Raw genomic sequence first — 16877 nt, forward strand, 5'->3', positions numbered from 1 at the left:
TGCCCTGGGATAAGGCACAGACACGTCACCCAAAGGGGAGTGTAGCAGGACCAACGTCAACCGCCCCTGTTTATCTTCATGGAGACACTAGAGCATTTAATGCAGACCTGTGCCTCCTTCTGGAAAGGGTCATTTAGTAAGTGCTTCATATCTGGGGTTTCCCTCCCGCCTCACCCTATAGTAACCTCCTGAGGTCACCTTGCCGCCCGCTCTCCACAGAGGCCCTTGCGGGTCTCGTCTGTTCCTCCAGACTGAAGTGAAGTCTGCGTGCGTGTGTGTTGGGGGACGGGGTGCGAGCCACAGGCCTCCTGGACCCCACCCTCATTCCAGCGTCGAAAGCGCCCGAGGCCCAGCAGTCACTGCGGAGTGGCTCAGGGTGGATGCCGGGCTCATGCGAGGTCTGGGTTTGGCCGGCAGGAAGCTCCGGGGCGGGGAGAACCGCGTCTGGGAGCGCACCTCCTTCGGGAGCGCCCCTCCCCTCGGCCCTGCTCTGCTCGCCTCCGCCCGGCTCTGCGCACCCGCTCCCTTCCCTTGCCACCCGCCTCCTCGCCTCTCTGCGCCCCCTCCGCCCAGCTCTCCGCCTCCTGGGGGCTCTGCCCCTCCTCAGGGCTCGGCGCCGCCTCCTCCGGGTTCTGTGCTCTGTCCGCCCCCTTCCGCGCCCCGCCGGCCCCGCCCTCACCTGCGGCTGCTCGGCGGGGCGGGGCCGCCCCGCGATGACAAAGCAGCGGCAGCCGGGCCCGACTGCCGTGGGGACCGGCCGGGCGCGCAGGGGCGATGATGGGGCGGCCATGGCCCGGGCCGGCAGCTGCAGCGGCGACGCGGCGGCGGGGCGGCGGGCGGGGGGCGCGGGGCCCGAGCCGTGGGAGCTGTCCCTGGAGGAGGTGCTGAAGGCGTACGAGCAGCCCATAAACGAGGAGCAGGCGTGGGCCGTGTGCTTCCAGGGCTGCCGCGGGCTGTGGGACGCGCCGGGTCGGCCGCGCCTCCGGGATACGGCGGACATCCTGCTGCGCCGGGACGGCACGGTGGGCGCGCGGCGGGAGCCTGGGGCCGCGGGTGAGAAGGGCGCGGCGGCGCGGGGCTGGGGGCTGGACGGCCTGCGTCCGGGGAGGGGGCTGCGCCCCTCCCGACCTCCCTCCCCCTGACCCCCTCTGCGGGACCTGGCGCCCCCTCCTCTGCCTTCTCTCTCCGAGGGACCCGGAGGCCCTTCTCGCCCTCCGCCTTTTCGGGATTGGGAGCCCCTCCCCCCACCTCCATGCTGGGACGGGAACCTCCCCCTCTCGACCCCTTCTCCCTCTGCTGGACTTGGGCGTCCCCTGCTCCCTTCAGTCCAGCCCTCTCTGGACCTGGGAGCCGCCCCAAGTCTGGGATACACCCTTTCTTGCTGGAGCCACCCACCAACTCTGCGCGTCAGGGCTGCTTCCGAGGGATGCCTGCGGGTGGCGTGCTTTCCTCTGGGGAGAAGGGTTTTGACTTGATGGCACCTTCGGGGAGCGGGGCCGAGGGGTGGGGGGCGTTCCGCCTCTCCCATCTCCACCCCCTCCACCCGGGGCCAGTGCCTTCTGCTTTGGGGGCCTGCAGACCTCGCCCTGTAGTCTTTCCACTCCGAGATTCGTGGTGGGGAACCCCTGTCACACTGGTAACCGCCTCTTTAGGCTCTTTCTCCTGAGTGTGAGGGTGGGAGGTGGCGGCGGCTGTGCTGACCTTGGAATCTCTGCTGAGTTGCCACCAATTTCCTGGGTTTACCAGGGAGACAGCAGACAGAAGGTGTAAAATTTGGGGGACAGCCTGCTTGGTTTTCTGCTCTTGATCATCAACAAGAAGCAACAATCAAGCCCTTGAGGAGTATTTAAAGTGATTTTTAGCTTCTAAATTAAAAAAAAAAAAAGTTATTCTCTTCCCTGGAGAACTGGAGTGCTGGTGTGGAGCATATGATGATATTAATCCAACAGCTGATACCCTGGGGGAAGCGCAAAGGCTGGCTGGGTGCCGGACTCTCCAGCCCTGGGAGCGGTTGGGTTGCAGACAAAACGATAGCTACTTTGGTTGGGGGGGAATGTGCTGAACCCCGTCCCGTAGCCATCGCTGCTTCTCCACCAGGGCCTGGTCACTGCCCCTGCTCCCACCTCCCTCAGCACCTCTGCCATGTGAAGTTTTTGAATTGCTGTATTTTGCATAAAAAGCGCCAATATATTTGACAGGTGAAAATAAGAGTTGATGCTTAAATGGTATTTTCCCTTTTATACTGAAGTAAGCTGAGGCTCTGTGTACCCAAAGTCACACAGGAAGTAGCAGGGTTTGGACTGTGTGGTCTTCATGGGTTGAATGCTGAGCCTGCATAGTCACAAAGAGCTTTTCTCCTGAAGGTGTATTTTCCTCCTGGAAAGACCTTCCCTGCACCCCTCCCCACCCTTGGAGGTACACAATATAACCCAGGGTGTGGCTCCTGGCACCAAAAAGCAGGACACAGCTATAGAGGCCTGCCTGACCTGGCCCTCTGATTTTAAAGATGGGGAAACTGAGGCATGAAGTGGTAAGGTGTTTGTAACCAGTCACAGTAGCTGGTTAGAACTGAAGGCCTCCCACATCTCTCTTTGGGGGTGTCAAGCTGTGTTTCTTATTGGTACTCTAAAATGTGCAAGGAGGCAGTGACCATCTGGTTCTGCCCACCTTTTCAGCCCCCAGGGATGTATCCACTCCTTCCTGGTCACTGTAGACGCAGCAGGAAGCCTCCACTCTCTGATGACTTTTATGGGTACGTCCCAGCCCATGATACCAAGGATCCCAATTCAGTTTTCCATTCGATACTCTCTTCAGTTCCCACCCATAAACATGTCTTGTAAAGGTCGATGAGTTTATGACTTGCTGCCTTTTTAAAGATTAAGAAAAATAGATTACCCTGAACTTTCTTTTCTGTTCCAGAGCTTTCGTAATCAGCTGAAACTTTAGATCAAATGCCTCCCAAAGGTGGCTAACTCAAAGCTTCTCTGGGACTTGAATGATTGGTGAATTCACTGCAACATGCGTGTTTATTTCTTGCTGTAAATAGCTATTAGGAAAATGTTCACATGGGCCCTCAGAACCAGCCTCCCTTACAAAGTTCTGGTAAATCTAGGCATTAAGTAAAGGTTTAAAATAATTTAAAAGAAATTAACAACAAAAACTGACCCATATGTGGGGGAATGAATAATATTATATTAGCACAATCAGCGACACTTCTCCACGCTTCCAGCTACAACAGGAGGAATAATCTTTAGTCTGGAGACTTCTTCATAACTACTTGGGAAACACCCCTCTCTGTGTTTTTAGAAATGGGAAAAAGGAAAATGTATTAACATGTGAAGTTATTTTTAAGAGGCCATTATTAAAACCTCCTGATGGGGAAAGGGTTGGGCTTTTTGTTGTTGTTGTTGTTGTTGTTGTTATCAGTAATCTACAATTACATGAAGAACATTATGTTTACTAGGCTCCCCCCTTCACCAAGTTGGGCTTTTTTTTTAACTGAGACAAGATAGTAGCAGGCTTTACCATGCAAGCCGTTGCCTGTGTAGTGAAGCTACGCTAATTTCCTAAGTGCAGGTCAGCCAGTGGTCAGGTGTTCCTGGAATGTTCTGTGTAGTGTCTGCCTGATGCCCTCCAGAGTGGTGCACTCCAGGAGAATGGCCGCACCCCAAAGCGGTGCTTGGCTGGCAGCTCACTGGAGAGACCTCCTGCCTTCTGGGCCTACATCTGCTGGTCATGCATACTTTTCTCTGGACACTGGGCTCTTTACCAAGAAAGCCCCCTGGGCAGGCACAGCGCTGGATGCCGTGTAGATAGGGGCGTGCAGTCCTCACAGACATCTCCCATCACCTCCCACTTCCATTCTGCTTGTGCTGATTTACACACTGACCTACTTTTCTGAGGGTTTTTTTGGTCAGTTTTGATATTAAAACTTTTCACAGGCCCCACTTTAGAGGCTTGGGGGACTCACATGACCTGTCCACCAGGTCACCTGTTCCTTCAGCCATCTCCTGTTCCTTTATCTTCTGCCTGTGGTTCTGAGGTCAGCCGCCCCTGTGCACAGGCACTGTCTCCAGGGTAGAGCTCCTGCAGGTAGCACCCCATTGTAGCTCACAGCTGCAGAGATGCAAGGCCTCATTTTATAGCTCTGAGTTCCAGACATCAGAAATGCTTCCTAGTCTGTCCTGCTTGGACTGTGATGTCTTGGTGTCATGAGCTCCATGGGACCTGGAATTCTCTTTCCACCCCTTTCTCCCCAGCCCAGTAGCTGGAGAAACAGAGCAGTGCTGAGGAGCAGCCCCTGGCATCTGACGGGTGTCTCATTCTTCCTGCAAACTGGGGTTGCAGCAGCATTTGCCTAGGATGGGGTGAGGACAAATGAGAGAGCCAGGAAGCAAATGCACGCACAAACACGTGCACACAGACACAGATACACATGCACACACACAGACACGTGCACACAGATATGCACACAGACACGCACAGCCATGCACACACACACACACAGGTTATCTGTGTGCAACTATTATTGCATATGTCAATGGGGCCATCTGTTTCCTCAGCAGACACTCATTCAAGTATCTCCTGGCTAGTGTGTCCTCTCCAGGGAGCTGAAGTGGGACCCATGGCCACTAAGGATGTCACTGGTGTTCTGGTAGGCCTTGCTAGCAGGTCCCCTCCTAAGTGAGAAATAACTTAGCTTGCCTTTTTTTAAGTGGCTGTCCACACAGATGAGCATGCAGTCAGCGTGAGAGCATCTTCTGGTGGACTGTGCCTCCATGCAGGGAAGTGAGAGCTGGTTGTAAGATGAACTCCTTCTGTGGGAGAGCATTTCCTCCTCCTGGCTCTGGGAGAGTCTCTGCTCCAGTCAAGGTCCTTCCCGTGTGGCTTTTGTCTCTGGCTTCTCAGTTCCCCGCGGAAGCTGCTGATGTTACTGTCCTCACTGTCCGTGGGGGACCCCCGTGCTCGCCTGCTGCAGCCTGTGAGGGTCACCCAGTCAAGATATGGTATGGAGATGAAGCCTGGCCTCCCAGGGACTGGTGGGCACTTTGCTTTATGATCCAGGTTGACCGCAGCCCACACCTTCAGGGTACTTGTGGGAAAGGTGCACACAACGTTGGGCCCGCTGTCTTCCATCTGATGAGAGAGGCACTGTAATGACCCTCATTGTACAGATGGGAAACCAGGTCCACAAAGGTAAAGCAGCCATCCAATTGCCCAGGGTGCCTGCTACCCACCCCGAGTGTGGCTTTGGGAAGTTCCTTAGCATCTGGTTGCCTCACTGTCATACTCTGTGCAATGCGAGCGTGATGGCACCCACCTTGAAGGCTGGGTTGATGGCTGTGAAGCCTTGGGATGTGCTTGGCATGAGGAAGCACTGGCTTGCCAGGGTAGCAGCTAAGGTGTCCTAGTCCTGTCCATATGGACACCCTGCCCAGACCCAACTTAGAAGCCCCTGCAGGTTCGTGCAGAGCCTTGACCAGAAGCTGTAGGTGGCCGCCCCTCGGGACAGGAGGAGACTTGCAAAGTGCACCAGGCAAGGGTCTCAGAACCTGCTCACCATGTACATTCCTTGATAATGTAAATCGTCCTCCATCCCAGACAACACCTGAGCTCTCCTTCAGAAGATGGGAGCGAGGGCTGTGGGAGGGGCTGGTGACTGAGCTAGGTGTGTTTGTAGACGGCATTCCTGGTTGAGTCTCACCTCTGAACAAGGATCACCTCCCAGGAAGGCTGTCCTTCAACAAGCTGTGTTGTTATCCAGACACCTGTGAAGAGGCCCATGCTGCTGGCTGTAATAGATGCCCTGGCCATTTGCAAGGTCTGCCCTGTGCTTATAGGAGGGGGTTTGACTCTTGAGGAGGGGCTCACGGGGACACGGTCCCAGTGCCTTAGCCACATTCAGGGCCCTGGTCCTCCACACCCCCCAGGTGTTCACAAAGAAGGGCTTCTCTGTCTCCTGGGATGGAATCAACCATGTCCTTTGAACTCAGCACGAGGGATGAGCCATGGGGCTGGTGGTGTTTGAGTGGCTCCTGTAGAGGGAGTCCTGTGGTGTTGGCTGGTCAGTCCTGGGACTTGGCCGTTTAAGCAAATATGTGAGTATGGGCTACAGGAAGACTGATCCTGTTAGACTTAGATGGAGTTTGGCCTCCCGGTAAGGCCCCAGTCAGGAAGCAAGGCTGCCTGGAAATGGCTCCTCCATGATCAGGCAGGTCGGGAGGGCTGCCTGCATGGCCTTCAGCTCCACCTGGGACCCCTGGGCCACCAGTGTCAAGCTCATGTGTGTCCGTTCAAGAGCATTTGCCCTGTAGCCTGTCCCTAAGGATTGGAGAGGGAAAGATGGCAGAAGGGCTTAAAAGCAGGGTGTAAGAGTTTCCTTTGGCTGCGATAACAAATCACCCGAACTTACTCTTTTATAGTTGAAGAAGTAAAAAATCCAGGATACTGTCTTGGCCTTAAGGTCAGCTGATTAGCAACCTCACCTGCCACCCCAAGTCCTCCCTGCAATGTAATGTGCCCACAAGTCCTGGGGTTAGAAAGTGGACAGGTTGGGGAAAGGTCACATGGGTGCAATGGACACTCACATTTGAGTCTGCTGGTGGGTGTTTAAACACAGATCCACAGATGGCTGGGTCCAACCCTGGAGTGTCTGATCCTGCCCAGGTCTGGGGTGGGCCTGAGAAGCTGCATTTCTGACAGGTTCCCAGTGATACTGGGCTACTGCGTAAGTGGACTCCCTGGGCCGCACCCTGAACAAGGTCCTCCAGCCCTTTCTGGAATACCTCCAGCAGTGACCAGCGGCCATGGTCTCTGTGTTGGCTTCAGAGCCGGGCTTGCTGGGGGCTGAATCTCAGCCAGATACTTCAGGCAAGTCCCTCACTCTCTCTGGGCCGCACTGTGGGGCTGCAACCCAGACTAAGTGAGATTTGTGACTGAATGAGCTGCCATCAGCCAAGTGGGGGGGGGCCTGCGTTAGAATGCGGTGCACCTCTTCCAGGGCTGCGGTGACCATTGGAAGGCGGTCTCTGGGGCTGTTCCCAAGACGTGCTGGCTGGAGTTGGGTATGGAAGTCCTGCGGGAGCAGAGAAGCAACCCTCCTAACCTTGCCAGAACTTTGTGACAGTGGAGCCAATTATCTGAGCGTTTATTGCTTGGGGTGTACGCAGGCCTCTGGCCAACACCTGCCCCCTTGACTTGGGTCTCCTCAGGGGCTCTGCAGCAGGGGAGGGAGCCATGCCCTGTGGGTGTGTGTGAGCTCAGGAGAAGCAGGCTGACCTCTGCCACAGGCTTCCTGGAGGTGGGCGTCTGCGGAAGTGAGGCGGAGGAGGGAGGGAACCACCCACCCGATGCCTTTCATCCAAAGAACTCTGTGTTTGCGAACAAACACGAAACCTCCTTTCAAGAAGGCTTTCCCTGCTGGCTTCGGTTTGCCTCCAGCTTGTTTCTAGAGACCAATGCTGTCATGGGGTGTTAGTTAAAGTTTTGAAATTTGTTACTTGACAATGAAACAGGCATTTGCAAATGGCTTACTAGGTCCCTATGTGCCTTCACTTCACCTTTACAGTAGCCTGTGTGGCGGTGCCGCCCTTGTTTAATGAGGGCCATTCTGAGAATGTCAGTCAGTGTGAGCCCCCTGGGTCTGTGACTCCAGAGGTTTGTTCGCCTCAGATCACACACACACACTCCACACAGACTGATTTCTCAGCGCCGTGGCACAGCACGTGCTCCCCATTTGGAAAGTGTGCTGGAGTCTCCTGCCAGCCTCTGCACGTGGTCACACGGCTCAGTGTAGCCCCTTCTGAGCCCAGGATTCTGCCTCCTGCTGTTCACTTAAAGGAGCTCTGGCCATCTCATCACAAAAGACACCTCCTTCTCGGTGGCTGTCCAGTGCCCCCTTCTGTGGATGACTCCATATGTCTTCAGTGGACATATATTTGTTTCCAGTATCTCCCAGTTAGGAAGGAAGTGCTGGTGAGCCTCCTGGTGGGCCTCATGCCATGTGGGCCTGTCTTCTAAGCAGACCTGCTAACGCAAGGCCCTCAGGTGCGATTTCGACGTGAGATGTCGCAGACTGCCTTCCTGGTGGCCATTTCCCACCAGCATGGAGGGCGCCTCAGGCTGCCCTCCCTGCTGTGGGGCCTCACGGGTGCTCCGGGAACCCTAAGCCTGAGATGCCGGAAGGCAGGAGCCTCCTGGGCTGGAGACAGGTCTGCCTGTGGAGTTGCCAGTATTTAGGGGCTGGAGGGTCCAGCCTGGGAGCCTGGTGCAGCCCAAGCTGTGGTGGGTGGGCCTCCCCAGAGACGGGCACGCTCTCCTTCTTCTGGAGGGGGGACCATGGGCTCCTCCACAGCCATTCCCGTCCTGACCACAAGCCTAACGAATCACAGGCAGGTGCCCCCAGGCTAAGCTTGGCGGAGGCCCTGGAGACCCCCACCACCTCTGTGGAAATGCCGCTCCCACTCCTTGTGGCCGCAGTGCCCTGGGATGAGTCTGCATCTGTGCCTCACTTGTTCTTTCAGGTGACACTGCGAGTCAGGTGGGCAGTCGAGGAAACAGGTGAGAGAGGCAGGGGGCCGGTGGGACTTGGCCTGAAAGGTGCCGTTCACTCCCACTCCCGAGGCAGACGGGGGCTGATGCCGCTGGGAAGCCCTCCACTACCTGCCATCCTGGCAGGTGGGGTACTTGCCTTGAAGCTGTACCCCACAGGCTTCTCTCCCCCACATAAAATCTTTTATCTTTCACTATGACGACACAGGACCATTTCAAAGAAAACCTCCCAGCTTCTTGATTTCTCCTCATTTGTTATTTTATACCAAATAAACCGGAGCAGCCTTGGTGAGGGTGCACCGCCCTGCTGGGTGAGAAGCGGGGCCATAGGACGCCTCGGAAACTGGGCATCCTGGATGTGGCTCCACTCAGCATGGCGCTGATGGACCTCGTGAGAACCCTCAGTCTTAGCTGCCTTCATCTGCCTCTGCGTCTCTGCTCTCCCACAAAGATAATTTTTAAAATAAGCAAAAGGTGGTCTGCAGAATGCTAGTGACCACGTTGGTCACAAAGTTACAGTAGTTTCATATGGTCATACCCGGCTCTTGGGTGGACTGGCCAGGAGGGCCCACTTTGGGGTCTGGCAGTGCTTGGTGGGGGCCCCAGCGATGCCATTGATTAACTGTGTGGTCTCACTCTGCCTGAGCCTCGGCCTCCTCATCTGTAAAGAGAGAGTCATGACACCGACATCCATGAGGAGGCCGTGCATGCTGAAGCCACAATAATTCATTCGCTAGTTTTATAGCAAAGAAATTCCACAGCCTCCTTCTGCCCAAACGTCATGGAGGGCAGCCTGCTCTCGGAAACCCCAAGTCCTCGCCACTTAAAATACAATCCCATTCATAAGCACCTGTTTTGTTGACATATGGATTCTTAAGGGAGGGACTCGGCCATCACTGTTACTGCAGTCAGAAAGCTCCCTGGTGCTGCTCGGCCGTAGCGTGCGCAGGGCGCCAGTCTCTTCCAAAGAGCACCTTTGTGCTCGGTTTGGTTTCTTCGTCCTTCCATGGCCTCCATCCATCCACAGCTACACACTTACTGGACGTCCACGGGATACTGCTTGCTGCTCACTTTTATATGAATTCCACTAATGCTGGGAGTGGATGGCTTTCCATTATTTTAATGGATCAGCCCAGCACAGACTCGTTTTATCTTTGGCAATCTTCCTGGCTTTTGATGGCATTTTAAAAATATTTGCAGTTAGCAGTCTCACTTAGCAGAATTTAGTGGTTTGTTTTTTTTATACCCCATCTCATTCCAGAAAGAATTTAAAGCAGCTGAAGTTCACATCCTGACACAGTTCTACTTACTTAATTCAAGGAAAGTTGTAGAAGTGGGTGGGTTTTCTGTCTCACCCAGCCTGGCATCTTGGAAGGCCAGGGAAATAGCTTAGGGCTCAGCAGGAGCACAGATTCTGGGGTCCCCCTGCCTGGCCTCACCCAGCACCACCACTTACTCACCATGACACTTTGGGGCAAACAAGCTCACCCTCTGGGCCTCTGTTTTCTCATCTGTGAAACGGGTTCCAGAACCACTTACCTCCCGGGTTGTCTAGGTTACATAACAGGTAACCCAGTACCAGGTCAAGTGGTAAACAGCAAACTACAGAGGCTAATTGAGTACCTGGGCTTCAACCCGGGACTCTGATGCTTGCTGGAGATGTTGATGGTCTAGGGAAAGCCCCCAGACCCAGAAGCAGTGGCTGGAGGCTGGCTTGCCCACTGGGGGTCCCCAGAGCAACTTTCCTCTTAGTTGGGCTTTCTCCTCTGACCCCTCTGATGGGGGCCTCAGGGCCTCAGACAGTGAGGTCTTTCTGCAGAAGGGCTTATCTGAGCTGCCCCCTTCACCAAACACACTTCCCTGGGTACAGACTCGATGGCCCTGATGGCTGATCCCTTCCGAGTGATCGCCTCGGTGTGACTTCTGTGTGGGGCAGGGCCTGTGCACTGGGCGTCCAGCCCAGAGCCAGGGCTTCAGGTGTGCATCTGAGCGACTGCTAGCGCAGCCGTTGCAAGCTTCCTGGCATTCTGGTGGAGACTCCAGGCAATGCTCTGGGGGAGGGGAAGGGCAGGTGGGTGGGTGCACTCCTCGGGGCCCCAGGTGCTGAGGTATGTCCTGATGGCCTCTTCTCTCCTCTCGTAGAGCCCACAACGATGGTGGTGTCGCCGGCGAGCTGGGAAGCCCAGGTACTGTTGAAATGATTTTTAAATTTATTGGATACATATTAAAACTTAGGTGTATCATATAATATAAATTAGAAAAAATATAAAGCTGTACAATTGTTTCCCTGAGGCAGGGGGTTGACGAAGAGATTACTCTCAGAGGGCCAGCTGGCAATGAGAGAGCCCACCAGGTGGCGTGGACCCCAGGGGCCTTGATGGGCCTACAGGGGTGGGAGAAGTGACGATGTCCCTTCCCTCCCTCCCTCTCCCTGTCACCCCCAACCTCCTGGGATGCCTCCCACTGGATAGAGGGAGGGAGTGAAGATGATGTGGTCTGAGGGGCCAGCCCCCGGGCATGGGGTGTCAGGCAGGAAGTGAGTCTCGGGGTCACTCAGAAAACCAGCCCAATGACCCCCATCCCACCCAGAACTCGAACCTCATCTGTGGGATTTCTTCCTGTGTCTCCCTGTCCATCCACCTGCCCCCAGGTAATTTGTTCTGAATTTAATATTTATCATTCCACTGCCTTTCAAAATAATTTTATGCAAACATGTATTTATATATTAAACAGTGTTATACCAAGGTGGGTGGGCACAGGCCAGAAGAGGCTATACTGTCTGTCGTAGGGAACTTAAAAGCGATACTAAAACCATTCCAAAGGTTTCCTATCTTTTATTACCACACGCTGGCAATTCTTAATAATGTCAGTGACAAGACACCCACCCCATGTTTAAGGACACACTGCTTAGGATTGCCATGAGCCCTGTGGAAACAATATTGTGATTATATATAGTTTCCTGGAATTTGGGGAAAAACCCAGTGTGTTTTCAAGAGTCATCTTCATTGCTTTGTGTCTGTTGTCCCCTCCACTGCTGCATAATATTCTGGATAATTTGTTTATCCGAAGCGCAGGACTGTCCCCCTGCCTCTCAGGCAGTGATGCTGGGTGGCCCTGCTGTCCAGAGTCCCTTCCTCCTGCTGCAGAGGAGACCCACTGGTGCCAGTTTCAAGAATCCTTACAAAGGGCTTTTTTGTATCGGGGTCCAGCCAGGGTCGTCCTGCCCAACGGCCCGTACATGAACCTGGTGATAGCCCTGCCCCTGGAAACGCACCTGTCTCGCTCACCCGGTGCTCTCTGCTGGCCCCTGGCGGAGCTGGCCTGCTCTTTCAGAGCCTCCGCCCTGGGGCCCCTTGGCTGCCTAGGGCGCCCCCTTTGGTCTGCATTTGGGGCGACAGAGCTGGTGATTCTGAGACTCTGGCCCGCTGCCCAGATTTTTCCTTATGGGAAGGTCCCCAGGGGCACAGAGAGGCTCTTGAGGGAGCAGCTGTCAGATGGGCCCCTGTTGCCATTAACCCTTTCACTGCTGGTGCTCCGGCCAGTGACCAGAGGGGAGGCACAGGTGGGCTGCCTAGAGCTGGGGGCTTTACTCCCTGGCCCTCTGTCTGCCCTGCCTCATGCCGTGGACTGGTGTCCAAGGGAGAGACCGGGTCAGGGCCATTACAGGTCAACAGGGGCTGTGGGAAGACCCAGGAAGGGTGTGAAGTTCACCTCCACCACCATCCCTTCCTGGCACCAACCTCTGGGCCAAGAAGGAATTGATGGGAATTGGTAAGAACTGTGGCTTGTCAGCCCAGTAGTCCTGAGGGGCCTTAGGGTGCTTTCTGGGGATCCCACTGCCCCAGGGGACTCCACCCAGCTCAGGCCAGGGCCCTGCAGTCACCTTTCAGGTGTGACCAGCTTGGCCTTGGCCTTGTGCCCTCTGACTCATGGTTTTAGGGTGTGCCTGGGGTTGGATCTGTGACCCTTGCCTGCCCAAAGGGGAGATAAGACATTCTCCTAGATGGGTGGGGCTTTTGTTGGCTTTAGGCTGGAACTTTGTCACCATCGCAGCCTGTTCTTCCCACAAGACCTGTGAGCCCAGGCTGACACCCCTAGGTCCCCTGGCTCAGGGTGCTTTTTAAAGTGTTGCAGGACAGACAAGGCCTGTTCTTGCCTCCGTCCTCTGCCTAGTGCTGGCTCTCACCACCTGCCATCCTTCAGGCTGGCTGCCTTGGACTCCAGGTGGTAGGAATGTCCCTGAGGTCTGGTGAGGGTGTGGCTCCATCTGCCATGAAGTGGCCTCCTACCCTGGCATACAGCTTAGAGCACAGGCCACAGGCAGACCTGAGTCCCACATTCAAGTTCACATTCAGCTTGGCTAGCTGCTAGCTGCAGGCCAGTGTCCTGACCTTCTGTCCTCGGTCCTCCCCTGATGAAATAAGAGGGTATCTCACAAGTTGTTGACTGCATAAGTGCCTGATGTCAGGAGAGCTTCGGTCATTTTGGTGTGTGCATCTTCTGTATCTGCGTCCTAAAGGGAAGATATGAAAGCCTTTCAAGGCCCAGAAACCAGGTGCACACAAACTGGAAGTGCTGTCATTGTGCTCAGCGTCATCCCAGCCATCATCAGGGAGCATGCCAGGTGGCCCTTCTGTCCAGACAGACCTGCCCATCTCAGCCACGGGCCCTGAGCAGGTGGTGTCAGGGTGCAGCTGCGTGTGAACAGGTGGAGGGGTGGCAGCATCTCCCAGGCATCAACAGAGTGATTCTTCAGGTGCCAGTGGTAGTCCATGCAAACAGGGCTCCCTGCCAGGGAAATGGAAATGCTGAGTCAAGGGTCTCTCTACTGCAAGACTGTTGGCGTTCTAAGTGGCTAATGCGCTTAAAAAAACACCCGATTGTAGAGAGTTTCAAGCATATACAAAGCAAACATAATAGTGTATGGCCAGGCGGACCCCAAGTTACTATTTCCTGGGTGGCCCCTCCCCCATTCCTCAACTCAGGTTTGATTCTTTTTGAGGTTTCATTTTCCAAGTTAAATTTACGTACATTGAAATTTACATGCAGTTTAAAATATTTCAGTGAGGGGATGTCAGTTTTTATGAGTTCAAGTGTAAGAACGTTGTTATGTACAGCAAAAATTCCAGCAATGTAACTGAACAAACCTGATGTTCACCTTTGATTTAAAATATACTGTTAAGGTATATCAACTATATTTGAATAAAAAATAAAAAATTAAATAAAACATACCATTATATTACATCAAAAGGTAATATTTAATTAGGTTGTCTGTCTTTTTTAGTCAAAATTTCTGGGTATACTTCACACTGACTTCTGATAAATGTGTACACTGTGTAACCGATGCCATGATCAAGAACACAGACCTCGTCCTTTATCCCAAAAGTTCCCGCACCCCTTTGAGTCCCTCTCCCACCCTGGCTTGGAATTACTGGCCTGCTCTTGGTGGTGGTAACTTGGCGTTGCCTGGCCTCGGGTTCACATAGACGAACGGGGCAGCATGGAGACTGGTGTGGCCTGTCTCGCGCGCCCGTGCAGGTGAGGCGGTTGTGCGCGGGCCGATCCTCTGCCCGGCTGACGGGTAATTTCGCTGTAAGGACGGCCCGCATTGGCTGGCCACCCGCCTGGCGGAGGCATTCGAGCGTCCCAGTCCGGTGCGCATGTACATCTTTCTCCTGGTTAAACACCCAGGGTGGGGGCGGGGGGCTGCAGTCGTGTGGTAAATGCATGTTTGGCCCTAAGAACTTGCCCAACTTCCCTGTAGTGGCTGCGCGGTTGGGGGGGCGTCCTGTGCCGGTGGTCTGTCTCTGGGTGCACAGCTGGCTGTTCCCAACACCCTGTCGGAAGCTGTGGTCAGGCCCAGCCCACGCCTCTCTCCCGGGCCCCTGCTTTGTGGGCGCCCGGCCCCCAGTGACACTCCGGGCCCCTGTCCCGCAGATGGTGCAGTCGCTGGGCTTTGCCATCTACCGCGCGCTGGACTGGGGTCTGGACGCCAGCGAGGAGCGGGAGCTCAGCCCACAGCTGGAGCGGCTCATCGACCTTATGGCCAACAGCGACTGGGACGACGGCGGCTGCGGGGCGGCCGACGAGGGCTACGGGGGCCCCGAGGAGGAGGAGGAGGCCGAGGGCGGCCCTCGCGCCGTGCGCACGTTCGCCCAGGCCATGCGGCTGTGCGCGGCGCGCCTGAGCGACCCCCGAGGGGCGCACACCCACTATCAGGCTGTGTGCCGCGCGCTCGTCGCGGAGACGCTGGAGCTGCGCGCCTTCCTGGCCAGGGTGCGGGAGGCCAAGGAGGTGAGTGGGGGGAGGGTCTGCCGAGGACGCAGAGGGGTGGGGCAGGGCGCGCGCCTAGAGGGGGCGTGCGCAGTGCCAGGGGGTGAGAGGGCGGGAGGGGCTTCAGGAGCGCGGAGAGGCCGCAGAGGTGCCTTCCTGAGTGGGGTTTGGGGAGGTGGGCAAGGCACGGCTGCCTGTCCCGTTAGCGCAGATCCAACAGGGGAGGAAATGCTCTGTGCTGCTCGGGCTGTAGCCTGACTCTGACCCCTTACTGGGTGTGCACCGGACTGATGCTCGGGCCTTAAGTGTCCGGCTCTCAAGCCCCTCGGCCCATGACGTCACTCCTGTTGCCTCTTAGTTGTTCTCTCCCTGATCTCCATGTTCACATCTGCCAAGGGGGCTGTACCTCCCGCCTCCCCTTGCTAGGGCTGGTTCCTTCCCAAGACGGCGTGAAAGAAGCCCCTGCCTGCAGCCCAGCACCGGTGCCGTGGCGCTGTGTGCGTGGAGCTGTGGGATGGCTGGCAGCTCAGAGACAGGATGCGAGCCCACGTCGTTGCCCCCCAGTGGTGGTCCAACGTTGCTGTCCACACTCTGCGTTGTCACCTGCCTTACAGATGAGCAGATGGAGGCTCAGAGAGGCCGTGTCCCTGGCCCCCAGTCCCAGCGCTAGAACAGGGCAGAGCTAGCGTCTCCCCCAGGGCTGCCCTGTCTCTCTGCCATCTCAGAGTTAGCTGACAGTCTTCCCTTAAACCCTCCCAGCCCCACCCTTGGAAGGAACTGAAGTGTTTCCTTGAAACAAGTGTCTTGGCTCACAAGGACCCCTTCTTTCCATCAGCATTTCACAGATAAGAAAACAGAGGCCTTGGAGAGGTCAGGAGGGATTTGCTCCAATGTTTCTTGTTTAAGCAGCGGGAGTTATTTTTGGACTTAACTGATGCTGGTCCCTGATTCTACCCTGGCCGGCTTCCCTGACCCTCTGGGCCTGAGTAGGCTTCAGGGTCGTTCTGGGGACGTGGGGTCGGGCTGGGCTAGTGCGGGACAAGCCGGAGCCAGCCTTCTGCCCACCTCCCCACTTCTCCCTAGCGCCCTGGGGATGCCACCTGACGCTCTGTGCAGCGGGTGGACTTGACGCTTTGTCTTTCTTGCTCTAAAGGGTCTATTCTGCTTACCAAGCAGTTGCTTACTAATCTATTCAATTCCTGGACCAGACAATGAAGCTTTTTTTAGCAGGAGCAAATAGCTCTAGACCTCAAGTAATTGTCCCAAGAGAAGTTCAGGAAATTGGTAGTGGGAGGGAGCTGGAGGAGGGTCTGTTGGTGGGGCACAGCTGGGCTGGCATTTTGGGCAGAAGCAGCCTGTTCATAGACAGGTATAAATTCTCCAGGAAGGAAGGGAGACCCACCCTTCATGCCCTTTGTCCACAGGAACTTCCAGGTCACACACAGGGCTGTTTTTAGAATCACACACCTTGTGCCACTTGGAGATTTGGTACCATTTTCTAGAGTACCCCAACAGTTTGGCAATTGCTAGGCTATAAAGCCAGGATACTGCCTCTGTCTTAGTTGGAGGAGGGGACTGTGTGCTAAAGGGGAGGTGCTTCTCCCAGGTAGGGGAGATGGTGGGAATGGAGGCCCCAGCTGCTGCCAAGATCCAGGGCAATGAAGGCAGCATACCTAGCATCTGCTTCTCAAATTCAGCATAGAATAGCTACCTAGTAATCCCTGCTGTCCTTGATGGGCCCTCACCGTAAAGGCAGTGATTCCCCACATCACAAACTACATACCTATGACTATTTCCCAGGACTTGCTGAGTAACTCACCCACCCATCCACCCATCCATTTATTCATTCAACCATCATTTAAGACCTAGCCAGTGCCCCACTGTGCTAGGAGCCAGGAACACTCAAGTGAGTAAAAACAGACATAAACCGTGGTTGCAGCCTTATGGAGCTTAGTCCTTACAACCACCAAAGTGGATTAAGTGCAAGACTCCAGATGGGATCCTGTGTGGAGAAGTGGATGTGGGTGTTCTAAGAGGGTGGTGTGCATGTGGCC

The 16877-nt window shown here is 55.3% G+C and overlaps 1 protein-coding gene across 4 annotated transcripts in view; it reads left to right on the top strand.

Moving 5' to 3' along the window:
* The first annotated feature begins 660 nt into the window (after positions 1-660).
* SPIRE2 (spire type actin nucleation factor 2) overlaps positions 661-16877 on the top strand; it is a 30282-nt gene continuing 14065 nt past the window's right edge. For 3 of the 4 annotated variants that reach the window (XR_008994099.1, XM_036924316.2, XM_036924318.2), the window contains exons 1-3: positions 662-1053; positions 10693-10736; positions 14488-14844. Coding sequence is in view for 3 of the 4 variants with exons in the window: in XM_036924316.2 (XP_036780211.2) it covers positions 714-1053; positions 10693-10736; positions 14488-14844 (741 nt within the window). In the remaining variant the exon portion in view is untranslated. Of the gene's footprint in view, positions 1054-10692; positions 10737-14487; positions 14845-16877 lie in introns of all 4 variants that reach the window. The other variant, XM_057493088.1, reaches the window with a different exon arrangement.

The sequence above is a fragment of the Manis pentadactyla genome, chromosome 15 (assembly GCF_030020395.1).
Source record: "Manis pentadactyla isolate mManPen7 chromosome 15, mManPen7.hap1, whole genome shotgun sequence".
Lineage (NCBI taxonomy): Eukaryota > Metazoa > Chordata > Mammalia > Pholidota > Manidae > Manis > Manis pentadactyla.